Raw genomic sequence first — 22,229 nt, forward strand, 5'->3', positions numbered from 1 at the left:
CACACACACACACACACCCCAGAACTTTAATATACTTTCTCATCATCTAAAAAACTGAGATTTCCCTAGAATGAATTTAAACAAGGTTTTCTAAAGTTACATTCACATTCAGGTTCAGGACTATCTTCTGAGGGAAAAAAAAAAAAAAGACCACTGATCTTTCTAGTCCAATGATACAGGAGAATTTTCATTTAATTATTGGGATAATGGACAGTGAGAGTTGACTCTTGATTAAAATGTGAGAGAAGTGATTACAGATTAACAGCATTGTTTTTATTATGTTTAATTACCTCTTACCTGAGATTGTTTATATTGTTTTCCTTCTTACAGTACCAAAGTAGGTTAACTTGGTACCCAAATATTTTTTTTAACATTCATATGTTTACCTTTCAGGAAAGAAAACAGATGATTGAAATCAAGTAACTAAATTTATAGTTGCAAAAATCATAATCTTTGGAAATTTGCTTTAACTAATTCTTATTAATGCTTAAGTAATTTATTTAACTAATTCTTATTAATGCTTAATGCTTAAGAATGAGAAACTTCTAAATCCAAAGCCAACCAGCTTTGACTTGTGCCATCTCAATACAACTATTATAGCACTTAGATACCTACCTAGGACTCACGATGATGAGAACACATAATTGGCAAAGTCAGGGAGAGAACACTGGCAAATATTCATTCCTGTGCTCTACAAAGCTGAGTTCAACAGCCATGTCACAAAATTTGGCTTTATTATTCAATCCCTTTCTTGGCCCGCATTATAAATATATATGCGAGTGAACTAACTCTGTTATTTTTCTGAGCCGTAATGACTTAATGTACCCTTTCTTGTGCTGAGTTTTAAGGCTAAACCAGAGCAAAGACTACCCAGAAAAAAACCTGCATCTTTTCCTACTTATATTACACGTATTCTCTTCACTGTTCCTCTCCCACTTGGACATGAAAATATTTATTTCATTCTTCTCCTTGAATAACTGTGTACAGAGATTAATCCACTCCTTCCATCTGTCTTTCTTTAATAAATCACTATGTGAATTCCCTGTCCTGACGTTTTACTTTAGATAGTTTTTTAAATTACTGATCCTCTTGGCATTTAACATTTGGTTATTAAATTGTTTACCAAAAAATCTTTTCCAGTGCCCCCTTCTCAAAAAATATAGCCAATTAAACAATACCTGAATCAATGTAGAATGAGTTCTTAAAAAGGGGTAAAAGTGTTCAAATTGATACTACTGTCAACCAGAAGAAATCTATCCATTTTTGTCTTATCTAAGAAAACTGTCTCTACATAAAAATTTCATGAAGAAGAAAAATGGGAGATAATGTGAAACAGTGTTTGAATAATATAAAAGTACACCTGTAATCATTTTCACAACCAAATTTATTCTCCTTGGACCAAAAAGAATGCATTTATATTCAAGCAGTCTTAAATTAACTATTTCATACTTAATATGTTGAATGCAAACACATCTCTTATGAAATTTCTATTGGAATTATTGATTAAAAAATCAAGTCAAATACGAATGTTACAAAACTCCTTCCCTAAAAATAATTGAAATATTTTTAAAATCATATACATAAGTCAAAACACTGGAGGTCATTCTTGACTTATATTGTACAATGAATGGTTTCAATTTTTTTAAAAAAGATTTTATTTATTTATTTGAGAGAAGAGAGAGTGAGAGAGAGCATGAAAGGAGAAGCTCAGAGGGAGAAGCAGACTGCCCGCAAAACTGAGAGCGCAACGCGGGATTCAATCCCAGGACTCAGGGATTACGACCTGAGCCGAAGGCAGTTGCTTAACCAACTGAGCCACCTAGGTGCTTTAATTTTAAGCCAAAGGCTCTGACATCCCAAGAAGTTTACAGTGCTCAAATTTACAAAACAACAAATCAAAAGCCTGAGGACTTATTTTCTACATAAAAGAATGAATCATTTTTTAAAAATAAAAATTTTATAAAAACAGACTGTGATACCACTGTACTCTTTAATCACTCATTCATTCATTTAAAAATAGTCTCAGGGATCAATTATGTGCTAGGCACTGTAGGGAATAAAAATAGAAGTAAAACATGATCCTTTTCCTCACAGAGCTCATAATATAACTAATGAGGGGGATGGGGACACACATACATAAATAACCACACTGTGAGACAGAAAAGTGGGAATTTCTAAGATATTAATAAAGAACTATGGGGGAGGAGATGTGGGGAGAAGATACATAACTAGGAAATTGTTGCAGGGGTTGGGGGAATTAGAAGACATTTGAACTGTGCTTTATAAGAGTTAGGATTTCTCCCAGCAAAGATTAATTGGAACAGAGCAGCAGAAGGGTATTTCAGAAAAAGGAAACAGCTGGTTATTAGTGTACACACACACACACACACACACACACACACACACCATATACCCACCAGATAAACCAGAAATCTGACCTAAAAATACAGCTGTGAAGTACTCAATAATTGAAATGAATTGATTAAATGAGATAATCCTTGCGGGGGTGGGGGATGTAGTTATTAAACATTCCCTCAAGCTACACACTGTGAAGCCAACAAAGCATGTTGTCCAGGAGTTTGGCTCAGTCCCAATATTCTTGAGGTTAAAGAAAATGGTAGAGGATCTCCTTCCCCTGGTTCCCTCACGTACCCACCGATAAAGGCTTCCTCATCCCTTAAAGAAGGCAGAACTCAGTGGAGTTTAAAATAGCTCCAGAACACTTCCTGCTCTATTCCAACTGTGCTTTCATTCCTTTTGACTTAGACCAATTGGAATGTTGAGGGAAAACCCCATGAGGCATCAAGCATGTGAGATCATGTGTCAGTCCCTCAAAAATGTTTGTCCATCCTACTATGTGTATCCAACACTTCCCTACCCATGAGAAAGCAGAACATGTGGGGGAAATAGCTTTTAGCACATTGACGTTTCCCCCTTTTTACAAACAGATCTAAATATTTCCTTACTCAACTTTTGTAACAATTAATCACAACTCTATCCACTTCCAAACACGATGAAGACAATGTATTCTAAACATTTTGTTTAGATGTTACACTTCTATACATCTACAACAAAGTTGCTATTTATCCCATGATTTCCATGAATTAAATACTGGGTACATTGTAAAGGTTTAATACAACCCATGTAATGAATATTGTATTACATAACCCCTTAAAGAAGTGTGCAATATTGTAAATTTGAGAAAATTTTTACAGACTTTTCTTCTAACTTCAGGGAATGAAGATACACTGTTCCATTCTTCTTAGCCCCCAGGGAAGAGGAATTCGTCACTTCACTAACTCTAGGATGGCTCATACTGTTTGAGTAAGAAGTTTAGGCATATTTGAGGTTAGAGCTAGAATGCTGGGCAAAGATGAACCTTTGGGAAAGAACCAAGGTAAGTGGTTAGAAAGGTCCTTAATTCTTGCCAATAGCCTCAATTCAAGGGAGAGGTCTCCTGATTCCAAAATCTGTCTGTGGAAAATAGAGAAAATCTACAGCTAACAGCTTTCCCCTGGCTTTCTCACCTAGCCCCTGATAAAAGCTTTTCCATCTCTTACACAAGACAGAGGTAAGTGGAGGCTAAAATAGCTCCCGGGCACTTTCTGCTCTCTGTTTTCATTCTATTTGTTCTAGATCAAATGGAATGTTGAGGGAAAACCTACTTCTATTGAGAAGACATTCTTTGTATCTTAGCCTCCTCAAAAGGCTTTATTTGAATCCTCTAATACAGCCTTTGCTACTATCAATCACTTTCTATCTCATTTTTCTTTTATTTTTTCTTAGTACTTAACTAGTGTCTAAAGTAGGCTTATCCATCCCTTATTCAATTGAACAATCAGTCAACCATAAGTCTCCTGATTTGTTTCATAGTTGTATCCTCTGTGACTAAAACAATACCTGGTACATGGTTGGCTCTTAAATATTTTTGAGCAAAAAAAATGAAGAGATGAATAACTATTTCACCTCAGCCTCTAAAACTTCAAGCAATTACATCATCTCCCCAAACCTTCAACCTGCTAATTAAGAGTGGTCGGGATGCAATAAGTTCCTGCAATTTCTTCTACTTCCAATCCTCTGAATTTATTTACATCAGTAATTCTTTGAGAATACACTTGAATTGCCGTGTGTTTCCTGTTTGTCTGTTATTTTGCAAGTTCCTAATGGTCTGTGGGTTTCTTATATTGCATACAAGCACAAGAAGATTTATCTTTTAAAAAAATAATATGTTTTTCAGTAAATAATTCAGCAATAAAATTATGAATATTCTTATAGAGCTCTAAGTTTTCCATTCTAAAGCATTTCAATTAATGTGTAACATGAAATGTATTACCATACCACTTTAACATTTCATCATCTAGCAACAATGAGTGAATAATCAGGAAACACAAAATGCAAATATAAGAGAGTAAAATCCCAATTCTAATTTTAAAGCAATAAATCAATTACCAAGATCTGAATTAAACTTACAGTCTAAGTAAGCTAAGAGATCAGTTCTCAAATGTGAAACTGTATTCCCTTTTACATGAAATATGTTGGATTAAACACGAGTTAGTTATACCAAAACAGCTAGCAGAGGCTTCTACTTTCTTTTTTTTATATACTGAAATTTTTTGTCTAATCTACTTAAGTCAGCACCTTATTAATTATAGTCATAATATCTTTTATAGCTAAACTTCATATATCATTACAATAAAGTCAGAAGCATAGATGACATAATTTTATTGATATCATAATTTATTACTAAGCATTATTTATTATGTACATTCACTTATTTTTCTACACTGTATAACCAACCCATATATTCATTGTATTTGTAACTTATTTTTTTTAATAAACCATCGTTTAGACCCAATCTTCATGGAATTTTAAAAAGCACTGTATATCTTTTAGAGGAATTTTAGAGAATTTAGATTTCTTAGTTTTAAAAAAGTTCTAATTATATTCTTAATAATAGAGTCATTTTTGCAAAGTGAAAAAAAGTGTGTGTGTGTGTGTGTGTGTGTGTGTGTTAAATGCCATTTTCCCTGGAAGGGTCAACAACAAGGAGCCCTGTTTATGAGCTATATTAACACCAAACAGAGAGCTTAGCAATGTCTGTTTCTAAAAATAAACTCTGTGTGTCTCTTGTTGTCATCATCAACCAGAGTCCTCAGTGCTCTGTGACAGAAAGCATCAAGGCTGCTTCTCTGCCTTTCCACAAGCATTCTACATCAATACCCCAAGTCCTCCCTTTTCTGTCAAGGTGGCAGAGATAAAAAGAATTCTGCAATCACCCTAAGCACACATTTAAACATTATTGCCCCTTAAGCAGACAGTTATCATGTTGTTTTGGCAGCAGGAAGGAATCTGTGGTTTCACTTGAATGTTATTCTTCTTTATTTAAACTACTAGAAATAACCCAAAAATGACAGAATGCTCTTTCTATAAATAATCATTCCAGTGTAGAGTTATATTAGGAGGTAACTCAGATGGCACGATAACGCCTAACAAGCTAATCTTAGACCTGCGATGCCATAAGATAGAAATACCCAGGCTAAGAATAACTGACCCAAAGGAGTCAGCCTGCTAAAGAGAGCTCCAGACCAGTGGGCATCTGCAGATTTTAATGCATTTAATGATCTTCTGAAAGCTTCTTTCCCCTGGAAGGCAATAAATTTTGTTGGTCATTAACTTGACAATCAATAATGCCGCCACAATGTATTCATAGAGATGGCTCAAGATTCTCACAGCCAACAAGATTACAAAACTTAGTTGATGAAAATCCAGGCATTGGCTCTTGAAAAGTTGCATTAGTACCTAACTGGTGAATTTAATGCATAGACTTAACTCAAGGTAAAGATAAACATTGCTTCATGTTGGCACATAAAAACATCGCTATCCAGTTTTCACCGAAAATATTCAAATTGGACCCATATTGGACCGATATACACATTAAAAACAGAATAAAATTTTGTCCGCTAGATTAGTCTTTTGCCTTAAGAATGTGACATAGTATGTTGGGATCAGGATTTGAGAGAAGACACAGACTCGATTGACGCCCTATCCATCCCCATTTCTAGCTTAAGACTGAAGGGGGATGTGGGTGTAATTCTAATATTTTGGTCAAAAAACACACTGAACCCCATGGGGCCAACATTTGGGGGAAAAAATAAACTGAAAAGGTTCTTCAGCTAAATTACATTAGAAATAATGTGCTACTCTGTGCATACCTTACCTTTATGACTTAAAAAATGTCCTGCGAGTATTGGCAAACATGCCAAATGCTTTGGGGATACTGGTTCTGTCCACAGTGTGTACTCATTCCCCTGCATTATCATCAAGTCTCATGGAACTTAGGAGGCTGCTTGGACTCTCTCAGCCCTGGACAGTGTTTCTTCCCCAATTTCATTATCAAGCCCTGGGAATGTGCAGTAAGGCTCCTCTACCAAGCCCTTCAACACTGTTGCCTGTTTGTGCCTTAAACCTCCCCAGACTAAGAAGTAAGCCTATACATTTATTTATAAATATAGATGATTCCATATTTTTAGCACCAGATAGGAAACATATTCTCCTATGCAAAATATCTTTGCCTTTGAGAAAAAGAGGCAGAGACATGGTAAACAGGAACAGAGACATAGCAAACAAACCAAGTTCAAACCCGACCCTGCCAGTTCCTAGCCATGATCACCATCAGTAAGTTCCTCTGAACCTGTTTCCATTTCTGCAAAATATGAATACTTCTGTAACCACCACAGACCTCTTCAAATCCCAGGAAGGATTAAATGATAAAACAATGCCTGGTACAGAAAAAGCCTCTGAAACATTAGCTTATTATGTTAACAAGAAGAATGACAGTGATAAAAAAAAAAATGATGAAAACATAGGGCTTCAACCACTGACCTTCTTAAACGGAGATGAAACAATTAGATCAGAGGGGAATGTGGCAGAAAAACCATGAAAATGATAACTGATTGTGATATGTTTTTAAATCTAAAATGAGTGGTTCTTGACACAAAATCATGCATTGGAAACACCCAATTGAATTTTATTCATAAGCAGGTTTAAAAAGTACCCTCAGAGAGAGAGAGGGAGAAGCAAACCAAAGGACAGACTCTAAACCACAGAAAACTGTTGTCGGGGGAAGGTGGGTGGGGATGGGTTGAGTAGGGGATGGGGATTAAGGAGTGTACTCCTCAATGCGATCACTGGGTGACGTATTTAAGTACTGAATCACTAAATTGCACACCTGAAACTAATACTACACTGTATGTTAACTAACAGGAATTTAAATAAAAACTTTTTAAAAAGCACCATCAAGAGTAAAATTTAAATCATGTTCAATTCACCAAGAGCTTTTCTAGTTCACCTTACATGCAGTTCCCTGAAAACTTCCTGGGTAAAACCTGTTTTTACTAATGTAAGAACTCCTAGGCCACAACGTAATTTAATGGAAATTCAGTGAAATTTTCTTGGTTATGTCTTGTTTTGTTTTTAATCTCAAATTTTAAAATTTAAAACTATTTTAACCCAGTTTGGATATATGTCATGCCCTAAACACCCACCAAAACTTACCTCAAGCCATTGAAAAAGACATCCATGGGGCTACAACTGTGTCAATACTGAATATAAATTATAAATGAAATGTTTCAATGTAAGTGGTAGGCCACAAGGGGAAGAAGTTAAAAAAAATGAAGTTCTGGGGTATTTCCAACCTTATCAACATGCAAAGAGTTTAATCATAAGTAAATGACTAGTTACACTCTGTGGTTTGGTAAATTTCCTTCTTCCTTAGATGTAATTTTCATTGGATTTAATTATTGGGTATTTTAAAAGCACTATATATTAAAAAACCTATCACTTATTTCACTATGGAAAACTGAATACTAAAATAATGAACAGAACTGATACTCTTCCAAAACATGAGAATTGCTTCGTTTTGTATTCATGAACTATAGCATCATAGAGTAACCCTAAACATAATGTTTCTGATAATATTTAAAGTGTAGGTCATTTAGTATTGCAAAAATTCATTTAAATTAAATTTGTTTTGTGCAAGTGACTTCGTAGGGGTAGAATGGAACTAGTAGATATAAGGTATTTTCTCATCCCTTCATCTCTTGATTGTTAATCTCCCAAAAGGAGAAAAGGGAAAACTGCCCATAGTAAGGACACCACACATCCAAGCCAACCACTGGCATTTCATCTTCATTTCAAGAATGGGACAGACCACAGCACTGCCACTCTGATTTGAAGCACATGCCAAAATATCTTTGAATTTCATCTACAGAAAGCTTATTTTTAAAGTCATTTTCATGGGCTTTTATTCCAATTAAATTGTTTTCAAAGTATTCCAATTCAGAAAAAAATTGTTAAAATGCAGTTACTATTCCAGATTGTTAAAATTGTTCATTACTCTGAAGATGTAATAATTATAACAACATACTGGCAAAGAAATTGCATTTTGAATATTTTAAAAATAAGCCTCCTTCAGTGTACTGCAAATTTTATACATTAGATAAATTTCCCTTAATATTTTCTGTATTCTTCAAAGCCAACATTAAAGGAATATTTTACTCAAATTTATAATAAATTCTAGTAATACACTAGTCTACAGCATTGGTTTTCCTCTTCTAAAAAAATGATTTACAACCCTAGAGAGATCCAGTGTTCTTCCATAACTATTCTTTTTAGGGTTCCTTCTAACAACAGACAGTATTAAGAAAGGCTTTCTATTCAATACCAATAAAAAACAAATTATCAGTGTTAAAATGATGCATATCTTCATGAAAATGAAGTAACACCCACAATTCAACTGAAAGAAATCACATGGTCTACTTCCTTCATTTAATTATTTATATTTAGAAATACAAACTAAATAAAATTACAAACAAGGGTGCCTGGGTAGCTCTGTTGGTTAAGCATCTGCCTTAGGCTTGAATCATGATCCCAGTGTCCTGGGATAGAGCCCTATATCAGGTTCCTCGCTCCCTCCCTCTCATGCTCTCTCTCATGGTCTCTCTCTCAAATAAATAAATAAAATACTAAAAAAAAGAAAGAAAGAAAGTAAGTAAGTAAGTAAGTTAGTTCCAAAGAAGAAAATTCCAATCACCAACATACACACTGTAGCAAATACTGCTTGTGCCTCGCTAAGATGTGTTCTTCTCCGCCTTTCTTCTTCCTTAAAAAAACTAAAAGGTGAGCTGCAGCATCGACCCTTCTAGGTTCAGTATGACCTAGGAGCTCTTGTGGTAGTCCCATTTTTCTCTCTGTGACTGGCTAATACTTGGGGAAGATGCTGCTATTCTATCCAATAAATTAAGAAGGATGATTTACTGGAGAAATTCAAGATAAAACTTCCTAAAGAAAATATCCAAGGAAGCAAAATGTCTCTTCTGTGTCTCCAGATTTGGTCTTCCATAAATAGACACGTCAACTCGTGTCTTCTGGAGAAAACAGACCTCTGACGACACCAACTCCAAGGCCAACAGAGGGGAGTGGTTTGAAGGATCTGATACTGTTGCCATTATTGACCTCCTGGGTGCTGCCAACTACTCTGCTACTTCACTAAGGGATAAACTTTCTTGTGTATCACTTTGGGGAGGATTTTCTGTTGCCTACAGCAGAAGACAGCCTAATTTACCTACTATTAACAATTAAACACCATGAGGATTTGGGCACAATAGCTTTGTGGGTGGGTGTGTAAAAAAAACCCTTCATAGAGGCACCTGGATGGCTCAGTGGGTTAAAGCCTCTGCCTTTGGGTCAGGTCATGATCCCGGGTCCGGAGATTGAGCCCCTGCATCGGGCTCTTTGCTCAGCAGGGAGCCTGCTTCCTCCTCTCTCTCTCTCTGTCTGCCTCTCTGCCTACTTGTGATCTCTGTCTGTCAAATAAATAAATAAATAAGAAAAAAAAACCTTCATAGGAAATATGGGCATATTGTAAAAATTCATGTAAGATGAAAAAGCACAATGAAAACAAAAGCACCCCCACCCCAGCAACAGGATCACCACCACCACATACACGAAACTTTCCCTGATTTCTTTCCGTCTATGTATTAATTCTTCTGGGAGATGGATAGATAAAGAAAATAACCCTTCAGAAAAGTGAGATCATATCATTGATGTTATTTTTCTTTAAAAGATATGAAATTTAAATGATTTTAATAGAATTAAAAACTGTAACTGAAGGTACCATAAACATCCTAAATTCTTCCTTCCTATATGAGGTATCATTTCCAAAAAGATCTTCCAAGGGTTAAAGAAGGAAATTATTTTAAAAATCAGTCTTTGGTCTCTCTCTCTCTCTCTCTCTCTCTTTTTTAACCTCTGCATTTCTATTTTAGGCATCAGGGAGTCTGTCCTTGCTCAGAAAGAAAATATCAGCACTTTCACACATCCCTCCATTTCTCCTCTCTCTAGTGCCTCATATTGGTTATGTTTATGAACATCGCCCTACTTTATAAAACATCGCCCTACTTTTTAAAAAAGTCTTATATATATATATGTGTGTGTTTAAAACAGATTCACTGTTTGCCCCATTAATCTTACTATGCTTTCTCTACTTCTCAATTTCATTTTTTGCTTTTACATTCATCTCTTCATTGTGTGGGCTTCATTGTCAAGCAGTCTAGTTTATGTTTGGAAATTTCTGACCTACCTACCCATTTTCTCTCTATTATAATAACCCTTGCCTGGACGGACCATCAGATTACACTTCTCTTTGAACACCAAAGATTTTTCTTCATTATCCTCTGCCATTAAATGTTGGAGATTCTTGATAAATCTTCTTGAATCCCATATATACGCTTCCTCCCCACCTTACCCCACCACAGATCTTTGCTTTACCTGATGAACACCCCAGAAGAATTATTATTTGAAAATCAAGAGCCCATTAGGATATGACTCTGTGATGAACATTTGCAACAAACTGTCCTTAAAGAGGAGAGTCCTTTCCATCTATCCATTTATTTTTTCTTTTCTGATGAAATAATCTTTCATCTTTTCACAAAATCATCTTCTGTTTCATTGCTTTAGAATATCAGCTTCAGGGATATAAATAATCTCTTTGTTATGCTGCCATTGTCTTTCTTATTAATTAACGTCTCCCCAGTTGCTGGGGTCCATTTTCCTTTTTTCATTCCCTATGATTGTCTTGAACCTTTCCCCTTTATTGGTAAAGGGTTTCACTGATGTCTATTCTGCTTCCTGCTATTTCTAATGAATATTTTTGTTCTATAATTACCATGGTTTTTTCATTTTCAATTTGTTTCACTAGATCTAAAATATCCCTTTTCATCTCATGCTATTGTTTTATCATCTCATCTCTGAGCTCTTGTTTTATGGAATTTATGTTCTTATTAAGGAGCTCTATTTGTGGGGAGCAATTATTAGACAATTCCATGGATTCAGTAAATTGGTGTTTTCTTCTTGTGGAACATCTAAGATTAGTTGGAGAAGGGTATTTTGTTGAAGAGAACTATGGATCGTTTTCCCAATTTAGACTGTTGCTCTGAGGCCTTCATTTCTCCAGTGAGGCAATACTTGTCCTCATACCTCCATTTCACTAGTCTCATTCCCAGAATCATTTCAATTATTTCTACCTCACAAGATATAACAACAACAGCAACAACCACTAAAGCTGAGGCTATCTACTCAGTTTACTTCTCTTCAGATCTAAGAATGTTAGTGAGAATTTTTAGGAAGTCATCATCTTGTCAGTAAAATTCTTAGGAGGCCTAGGATGCAGGCCCTGTTAGGTTTCTCTGTTTGGATCAAAGCCCCCCAGGTCCATTTCTTCCTTAACTATTAGCTTCTGAGATGTTAGGTCATATCATTTTCTGTACACACTTAATGCTGAATATTGTACCCGTGCCTGTGCCCGCATACACGTGTGTGTGTGCGCGCGCGTGTGTGCGCACGTGCGCGTGCAGGGTGAACGTTTGCCAACTTAGACAATTCTGGGATCTCTTCGGTATCTATCAGTGGTGGGAAATTATGTAGCGTATTTTCAAATTCTCATTTTCAAAATCAAAATCCTTTGAAATCCTTTTAAATTCAGAATCTGGGTTTATTTTAGTCTTCTGAGGCATTTTATTGAATCTTCTTTCTCAATGGATGAAACAGTCATTCCGCTGGTGTCGTCCACAGAAATATAAAATACTCATTCTTGTCCCCATCCTCAATGGGTCTATTTATAACCAGCTTTCTGATCACCACCTATCAGATATTCAAACTGATAACAGCCACGTAAGTGAAGATAACTTGAGTTAGAGAACAAGCAAAAGAGTAATTATGGGAAATACCAGAAGTGATTCTTGACATGACAGGAGCATTTCACAGACTTACATTTTCATAATTAGATTCTGCTTTCCAAGTAGACATAAATGGCTACTGAATCTAAAATGTTCCTTTCCCCTCGACAATGCACACCAAAGGGGGGGAAAAAAAGATTCCGAAAGGGTGAAGATATGTTTTCCATAAAAGAAATTCAGGATTTAGATTTAAATGCTTTTCTTTTATACCCTAAAATAAGAATACATAGTAAAAATATGAGTTTTCCTTATTTTAAATGTATTTTACATTAATGCTGTACAAGCTCTAGGAAATTCTTTTACAGTAATTGTTCCAATATTGTCTGGACAGTTCTGCTGTCCAACATGTTAAGCAACATGCCTGGCAAAAGGAGAACGCCCCCAATTCTGCCAGCTACTGCTAAGTGACCTGAGTCAATATTTGTACATGCTTCAGTTTCTGCCACAGTTATCACTTATACTGGCCCACACAAGCCACAAAAGTAGAGACTGATCTAGCAAAATGAATTCCAAGATTCAACTCTATAGAGCTTTTTAACTAAAAACACATTAGCAGCTTATGCTGTAGTACCTAGTTCTACCTAACATGTCTTGCCTAGCTGGGTCAATATTGGGTGGGGGGGAAAGGAACCAAAAATATTTGCAATTCAACAGTCTATAAAGAACTCTGAAGAAAATCATCTTTATTAATGCACAGTATCCAGTTTAACTAAAATAGAAAATGGAAGTTCAAAGCAATAGCTAACAACAAAACAAAGCTTTTTAAAACAATTAATCCCAAGAAATCTGCTATTGTGTTTTCACTGTTCAATTACATGTTCTGCAATTCTTTGCATTGATTATTACATAATGAGACATTTTACAGAATACACATGCACACACGTGCATGCACATTTATACGCACACACACACAAGCTGCTCTGATTTACAGTCACAATTTGCACAAGGAAAAGACTGGTTCTTATCAGACCAGGGAAACAAAAAAAAAAGTAGCTGATGTATCAAACAACCAAATAAAACTTACTATCAAAACAAAACATCACTGTTCCATGTAATATACCATCAAATTCATCTATCTAGTTTGTTTGGCAAGATAGGGCATGGTACTGAAGAGCCAGAAGCCCAGGTTCACTCACTTAAAATATAGTTATAATAATAGTGAGCCTGCACTTTAATAACATGTTGTTAGATCTGAACCTCATATGAATGCCAAGAGGTGAACAGGAGGAAATCTTTATTGTTCAGTTTACAGATGAGTAACCAGTTATACAACTGGCTTTCGCTAGAACACAGAGCTCTTGAGCGTTCTCTCCACCACTCTGCACAGCTACCAGATACCTCTTTCAGATCCACAGACTCCATCTATTCCTAGGCTTATCAATCATACCCATGCCACTGGTCCAAAAGGGGGTGGAATGAAATTTGTAGATAAATTAAGACAAACACACCCCAAATTTAGCAATTGACTTAAAGGAAAACCCTATTGAAATGGGTCACCAGGATCCCCATCACTTCCTCCTACCCATACGTCTGTGATACTCAAAGTTTACTGCACCTTAGGTTTGCTCGTAAGATTTTAAAAATTCGGATATTCAGGTTAGTTCCCATACCAGTTAAGTCAGAAACTCTGGGGGTATGACTGAGGCTTCAGTATTTTGTAAAAGATTCTTGATGACTCCAAGTTTGAGAGCCAACGCCTCAGAGGAAGTACACAATAAACACTGGGGGAATTGAATTTAAGGCCATATCATATTGAACAAAATCAAATATTACACAACATGGTAGTATAGATGCACATGATTTCATATTTCAAATTTTAAAAATAAACAGAACCTGAAGTTTTCTTATTTCTACCAGACAGGTTTGGGAGTTGATGTCAATCTACATCACTTTTCATTTAATAGCTGGTGCTTAAAAGATGCTTCCCTTCCTGTAGAACCGACAACCGTATGGACAGTCTGAAGTACTTCCCTGCTTGAAAATATTATTGCCTTAGTGTCAGGAAAATGGCAATCTCAACTGAAAAATGGAATAAAGTTACATGTGATTACCAAAGACATTGAAAACAGGGAGGCTTGCAAACACCTGTAGCCTGTGGCAAGAGTTTCAGTGTCAGCAGCCAGTTCCTGCTGGAAAGACACAGCTTTGTTTCTACCATGTGGAAGAAACATTAAACTTGCTACACAGAGGCAAGGACTGAAAGGATTAAGTGTAGTACTGAAAAGACCCCTAAAATAGTTATTTTTAAAAAGTCGATCCATATTTAAAAAACAAAATGCTAAATTAAGCAACGAGTTCCATTTGAGACCCACCCGCTGACCCCTCCCCAAGCTTTTGTCAACTTTACAGCCAATGACCATAGAAAATAAACCGTATTAAAATCCTCATACATTTGCTTCAGATAAGCGGATACTACTAATTAATAGAATTCCTCTCACATAAGTACAAACATCTCAAATGACACAAAACCGATCTCTTAGTCTGAGTGCAAGAAAATAATCGGGTCAGGAGAAGTATCTCAAAATCATCACAACTGACCGAGCTTTAAAAGAAAACTTGCTTCAGACATAGAGCCGTAAATGGGAAGGTGCTCAGCACTGAGCAGACATGGTGCCAACCTGTGGAATATTTCTTTCACGTCTAGCTCTACCCCAGCAAATGCTGCTTTATGTTGCCTTCTTTGCAGGGAGATCTCTGTGGTGATCTAGACTTAGGATTAAGCCCACAAAGGAACTAAAAAAGACGTGAGAGAGAACTTTAAGCCAATTTAAACGGAATCATTCCAAAGAGGACGGAAATTTTAAAAAGCCCCCAAGCTTTAGGAACTGGCTGTAGGATTAAATATGAAGAGCAACAATTACAACTAAGTGATAAGGCCGGGAGAGTCTGCTCTTTTCACAAATAGAAATTGATAATGCTGACAAGCTTGATCTCCCCCAGCACATCCCCTTGAAGGCACAAGTACAGACGGCTGGGAAACAAGAATCTGTTACTGTTATTCTTTCAAGGGCCACACCTGCATGTAACACCTTTATGTGTGTGCTATGCCGTCCATCTGCCTGACAACGCCAGACTCTCCAAATGTTGTTCGAGAAAATTATATCAACCATCTGCTAATAATAATTGTATCCCACCACTAAATAGTTTTATTTGGGGCTGATGAGAGAAAGCCGCATTGAAAACTACCTTTGCAACTCCAAGCAAACCCATTTTGGAAGGCAGGTCTAGAAAGAGCTGTGTTTCTGGATGCACACTGTAAATCTAAAAGCATCAGGCTAGCGCAGGCTGCAGTCCAAACTGAAGGAAGCTCCACTCTGAACTTACCTGATTTTAAAAGTCCCATTAGAATCCCTTGCCATCAGCACAGATCTCCTTCTTCTAGTTGCACAGTAAGGCAAAGCACCCCCAACTACATTTCACTTATCTCAGTCCCAGCTTTCCCCAGAAGCTTTGAGATTTCATTCAGAAGCTGTCGTCCCTAAACACTGAATATGCACAGAAACGGTAATGGAAGGGATCTAAGTTAAACCCTACAGACGCACCAGGAAAACAGCAACATCAACACCAAAAGCAGCAAATCCTTGAGAGGTGCTTTCTCTTAGCTCCATTTCCCAAGTCAGCCTCCTTTCACACGTAAAATGTCTCAGTTATGGAAGAGGAGCTTACCTGAGCTGATCATACTGTGCATTCTCTGCTGAGCCAAGAGCTGCTCTCGTCCAGCCACCCCATCTGAGGAAAAACACGAGTCACTCTCGTAAATTGTCTGCAGCATATTCCAATCACTCTTACTTCAGTTACATGAAAGATTCATCGCTGCTCAGTGCACGGGCCCCAGGAGCTGCCCTCCCTGGTCCTCCCTCCTCCCCGAGGAGAGGCAGCAGCCGACCAACTTCAACAATGATTCCCTTGCTGTTAAGGTGGACATACACTTCTTTCAAAGACCTGGACACTTTTCCTATGTTACCAACCTGTGTACAGAGCAGAAAGGACCGAGTGGATGCTATGGCTCTCTGGAGTTTAGGTTCTCCCGGAAACTAAAAGCAGGTGGGAAACAGGAATGTGCTTCGGGGTTATTGCTTTGTCAGAATAAGTAGAAAAATATTAACTCTACCCACGAGAAAAAGAAACCAATTAAACCTGGCTTATAGTTCTTCAGGCTGCTAGAGTTTCGTGGCAGGAACCCTGAGTCCTGCAAGTGGCTTCGGCCGGCGCCCTTCTATCTGTGTGTGTGTGTCTCTTCCCCCTCTCTGGTCTCTCTCAGCTCAAGTTGGCGAAAGCTAGTGATAATCCATTTGCATATGAATCAACAACGGCAGGGCCCACAGGCACAGAAATAGAACAATGGTCGGCCTGAGCCAAAAATAGGTCAAGCATGGCCAAGTGATTGGAGCCTGCATTAATGCATTTAAAAATACCCCAGCAAACCCAGCTGTCCAGCCTCTATCTTTCAAACCATAATTCTCTATTGCAGGGCCTTAAAAGCAATTAACTCTTTCCTCCCTCCAAGCTTGCTTTACACACTGTATTTCCACACGGGAGATTCGCCTCCAAAGACAGGCAGGCAAAAAAAAAAAAAAAAAAAATTAAGAATCATAATTCTAAGAGGGCAAATGCACATACATTTAATTTCATTTTATTTTTATAGTATGTGTTTTTGGAAGAGAGAGGAGAGAAGTGCAGAGCTCTGTATTGGTTCTAAAATAATACTGGAAGCTTTTGCTCATAATGTGGTTTCTGCCTCACCCACGCACAGCAATCCTGGTGTTCTATTTTTGTTGCCTGTTTCTCCGGCTACACTGCAGTTGGCTGTAGCACTAGAAGCTTTTCTGCCTTCGAGTTTCAAGACTGACAGGAGATTTAGTAGAGGTAGTTTCAGAAAATAAGCACACCCCAGAATAAAATGTTTATGAAGAACTCCCTTGATTTTTTACTTGCTATTTATGTAAGGCAATTGTCCATTTCACAAACCCTAACCACCTCTCAATTCTATTGCATCCAGTTTCTCTTCTATCAAGTTAAAAAGAAAACATAGCTCAGATCTGAAAATGTCCCCTCTATTTCAGCCTCTGAGGCTAAATTCAATATGGAAAAGAAAAAGGAAAGGAAGTGTGGATGCTGTTTCATGGATAGACGCAGAACCACTGAATATAATGTATACACCTGTAGATCAACCAATAAATATGCTGAGTCCCCAGCTAGGAATATTCTGCATTCACCTCTACCTGAAAGACAGACCCCACTTTTCTATAGAAATAGCATTTATAATAGAGGATAGGCTCCCAGACCAACAAACATTGTGGCATTCACCTGTAGAGTAAATGAACTGTACTGCTAAACATTATATAGTCTCTGGTGGACGCTTATAGCACCATTTCTCTATGAGAAATAAATTCTGTATCACAAACTGGGTTGGAGTGTCTAGCCACTCCCAAGGGCACACCCAAAACTGATAATCCACTAGTTCTGAGAACTCTTCTCACTTTTCTAAACTAGATCAGCAGGGAGAATGTCATTCTTGGCATATTCGTAGCAACAGAGAAGGAAAGGGGAAAAGCAGAGTGTTTCAAGGTTCCCAGAACAATCAGATGAAGGAAGGATCTTGGCCAACCACAGAGTGTGGGGCAGGGGAAAGAGAACAAGGAGACATAGGGTTCCGGTGGAAGGGAGGAAGACTGTTGAGTCGTTAGGCAGATAACCCACGGCTGAAGAAAGTGGCACTGAATTGTCCTTCTTTCATAGATTAACTTCTATCTCTTGCAAGATTATATTCGGACCGATAAATTACAAGGTTTTTAAAAAAGAAGTTATTCCGAAGTGCATGTGATTTAAGTCAAAACAAGAAAATCCTATGTTCCTGTCAGTCAAAAAAAAGAAAAATTAATTCCATTGATATTATAACTAAACTTTGACTCAGTTAAGAAATCATTATATAAAATTCAAGAGACGGAAATCCTGTGGAGTTGGCAATTTATCTCAGGGATGATGGACCTACGCATCACATTTTGGACCTGGGGAAAACTTAGAATTTGCTACAATGGTGTTCAAACTCTGTCCCTCAGGATGCTGTGGAACCTGGGAGCGGACTCAACAGCACTCTCCAAAAGAGATTCTTCCCCAAACCACCACCGCAACCTTCCTTTTATTTTGTTTATACTGGAATATGCAAGAGTTCTTTTGAACAACAGCTTCTCAGAGTAAGAAGAAATCCACTCATTTAGGACAAATGAGCTCCCTATTTTAGACACAAAGAAAGTAAAAAAAGGTGTGCTGAAGGTTACTAAGGCTAGGAAAGCACTCATTAATGAATTTATGACAAAGGGGACTTGCTTAGTCTGGGGCAGGTAGTCTCTAATGCAACAGGCTTTCCAACCTGTTCGGGGATTATGATCAGAGAGATTCAGAATAAATTTTAACATGATCTAGTGATGAAAAATAGAACCACCCAATGTTTCAGAGTGGTTTTGAACAGAATATGCAAAACTAGTGATAAACATGTAAGAGGAATAACATAATCTCACTAATGACATAATAGACATCCTTTTTCATTTTAAATTTAAATCATATCCTCAAACCACAATTGACAAAAACAGTTTCCCAGCTTTTATCATCATAAAAAATAAAATAACTCCAAAAGAGTTAGTAATTATCCTATATCTCAGACGTTCCAGGAAAAGGCGTTCCACATAAAATAATGCATTGTGACTTCTTCATGTTGACCAAGTTATTCCACTTGAGATTTATTTACATTTCATCCCACATTTTTTCAGTGTTTGTTTATTTGTTTTTTCCATTAGCGGTCTTCTTTCACCTCTTAACAATGAAAAGTTAGTTTCAAGTGAAAAAACATGGGACATTTATCATAAAATAGGTATCACTTGTTTCTCAGAGGAAAAATAAGCATCATTAAAATCACCCCAAGTATATTGATTACTACGGTTCCATTAACCAACAACTTCAATATTAAGACTACTGCATAATTCCTCTCACATCATCTCAACAATGTCTGTGAAGAAATGTCACTAAGTTTCTTTTTGGGCATTTATAGAACCAGTTTTACTGACTTGGAAAGAAAGATTTTAAGTTCTATAATAGAAAAACCATAGTAAGCTAACTCAAATGCCAGTCTAGAATAAATAGGCATTTAAAAAAATGTCAATATAATAAACGTTAATTCAATTTAGTAAAAATGTTGGAAGCTGATCTAAAAATCACTTTACATTCATTTTACACTCATTCAATAATTTTTAATATAATCTACTGTTGAAAAATGAAACCACTGTCTAATTGTTTCTCAGTGGTTTCAAACAGAATATGCAAAACTAGTAATAAACATATGAGAGGGACACCAAAACGTCATTTGGAAGTGATTATGACAATTCCGATGCTTATTAGCAGGTATATAGGCAAAATAAAAAGATGTATAAAAAACTATCTAGGGGCTCCTGGGTGGCTCAGTGGGTTAAGCCTCTGCCTTCAGCTCAGGTCATGATCCCAGGGTCCTGGAATCGAGTCCAGCATCAGGCTCTCTGCTCGGCAGGGAGCCTGCTTCCCCCCTCTCTGTGCCTGCCTCTCTGCCTACTTGTGATCTCTGTCTGTCTAATAAATGAATAAAATCTTAAAAAAGAAAAACTATCTATATGGCATCGAGGTATTTCCAGAAATATCCTCAGACCCCTAGCTCACAAGGACATTTTCTTAGGTGCTGACTACAGACGCACTGGAAAGAAGCAAAGAAGGTCACGTAATCTGATTTATTCTAAAACAATAAGGTACTCTATGCTCGTCTGTAATCAGACGCAGACTTTTCATGCAGCATCAAATCCTATGATTCTGGAATCTAGATGCACTAAACTTTAAAACTTGTTTACCTAAACTATTAATTGCACTTTATAGGAAAGCTACAAATTATTCACCAATACCTGTAATTCCTCTCTCGTTCCCTGATGCATTCACGATGCATCTTCTCCCACCCTCACGTTTCTCAAACTACTGTCAACAGTTATACCTGTTTGCCTGCAGGCGGTAGACTCGGTACCCGCAGACTCCCAAAGAACAGGGAATATAGAGTACAGTATACTAATTTTTATTTCTAATTTAAAGAGCTTCTTTATCTGAATTTTCTATCTCTTGGAGGAACATCACCAATTCCTATTAGACAATGGATATTCAATTTACAGTGATTCCTCTCCACTGAAACAACCTAATTGGTTACCAACTGGTCTTCTGATAAGGAAATCTTGCCTCCACCCAAGAGCAGTTAACGGGTTTGGGAAAACACATGAGCAAAGAAAGTCCAGGGAGACTGATATGAAAACAAAGCAACATCGACAAAAACTCTTAATAATCGGTGGCCTTGATTTGATTGATAATAATTTCTTCTCTAACTTTTCCCTTCAAATGGGAAGTGTTGATCCGTGATTTACGCTGTTTCTAGGGGACTACAGAGTATCAGGGTCACCTGGGAATTTGGTAGAAATGCATTTTATTGGCCCCTATCCCAGATCTACTAAATCACAATCCCTAGGAGGAATCTGTACTTTATATGCCCTCCAATTCATTCTGACACACAACAAAGTGTGAGAATCAGTAGATTAGATCAACCTTTCCAAAGCAATAATTAGAGGGCTAAAGGTAAATGGATAACGTATCTTTTGTGGACCCAATTTTAAACTAGCCAGTATTACTAGAGAACAATTTTTCCAAATGAAAATCATTAAACGAGGTAAAAGACTGCTGAAGACCCTGGCCTTTCAAGGTATAAAAAGGAGGATCATCCCAAAAATGATCTCTGTGATGGCAGACGAGACCAGCATTATACACTTAGTATGATAGGGATGTGGGCACTGATCTTCTTCACAAAGCTATGTTGTTCTAGGTTCTGTTTTTCTAAATATTTGCCAGTTGCACATTAGTCCCTGTATGCAGAACTTAGAAGAGTCCGTCCAGGAGGAGAATGTATTAATGATATAATATTCTACATGTAATATTGCACTGTTATTCATTCTACCTTGCATTGTTATTCATTCTACTATAGTATCTTATTAAAATTTCAATAATATACTTCAAATCAATAATAAATTATAATTTTAAAAAGCTAGGTGCATGTCTGAAAAAATTATATTTTGTTGAAATCAGTGAAATGTAATTGCATATCTATTTTTTGTCTTTATTTTTCTTGGTTTGTAGACAGGTCAGAATCAGACTGTAGCAGAAATGATCTCACAGGACTCCTTAATGTGGTCATCACCATCTAGTATAATCTGAACAAACAAAGTATTCAATATATTTTTTTGTAGTATTTTAAAGATATTAGTCCAAAGAAATTAACATAAAAATGCATTGTGGGTACTACACTTTATAGTATTGGATCTAGTAACTGCAGTGATGGCAGTTTCTAGAAAAGTCTGGTTATCAATTGCATTGGCTCATGTCCATATGTTCTATTTTTAATTGGTAAATTCCATTGATTATACCACTCTGACTCACAGTTCTGAAAGAAATATAGCTTCAGTTTTAACCTTCTCTCCCTGCAAAAGTCACTTGAGAAACTTACAACAGTATTTTTTTTTTTTACACTTTGTATCATGGTACTCTAAAATTATTTCACATAGAAAAACTATTTCATATTAGTGTATGTACCAATATGCCTGAATGGAAATATCAGTAAGCATCAACCAGAAATCTTGCTTTTGCTTTAAATGGCAGGTAATGGTTCACACTGGTAATCAAACATCATTTTCTTTCTAACAGCATCGACTCTGAAATACAAACCAACCTTGACTAAACTAACCTATGTTTACTAAACCATGTATGTAGAAGATATTTATGAGACCAGAGAGACTCTAGATAGAGATCTTAGTTTTAAGACAAAACATTATTTTTGGCTACAGGACTATGAAAATCAAAATTCTGGAAGAATTCCAGTTAAGTAAAATT

At 36.7% G+C, this 22,229-nt stretch overlaps 1 protein-coding gene across 10 annotated transcripts in view; it reads right to left on the bottom strand.

The window, feature by feature from the left end:
• The window catches only part of HDAC9 (histone deacetylase 9), a 936,353-nt gene that overhangs the window by 523,627 nt on the left and 390,497 nt on the right, over window positions 1-22,229 (bottom strand). For 8 of the 10 annotated variants that reach the window (XR_009403815.1, XM_059396742.1, XM_059396749.1 and 5 more), the window contains one exon: window positions 15,960-16,022. Coding sequence is in view for 9 of the 10 variants with exons in the window: in XM_059396742.1 (XP_059252725.1) it covers window positions 15,960-16,022 (63 nt within the window). In the remaining variant the exon portion in view is untranslated. Of the gene's footprint in view, window positions 1-15,959; window positions 16,023-16,261; window positions 16,328-16,430; window positions 16,703-22,229 lie in introns of those variants that run through there. The other 2 variants (XM_059396746.1, XM_059396747.1) reach the window with 2 other exon arrangements.

This window comes from Mustela nigripes, chromosome 4 (genome assembly GCF_022355385.1).
Source record: "Mustela nigripes isolate SB6536 chromosome 4, MUSNIG.SB6536, whole genome shotgun sequence".
Lineage (NCBI taxonomy): Eukaryota > Metazoa > Chordata > Mammalia > Carnivora > Mustelidae > Mustela > Mustela nigripes.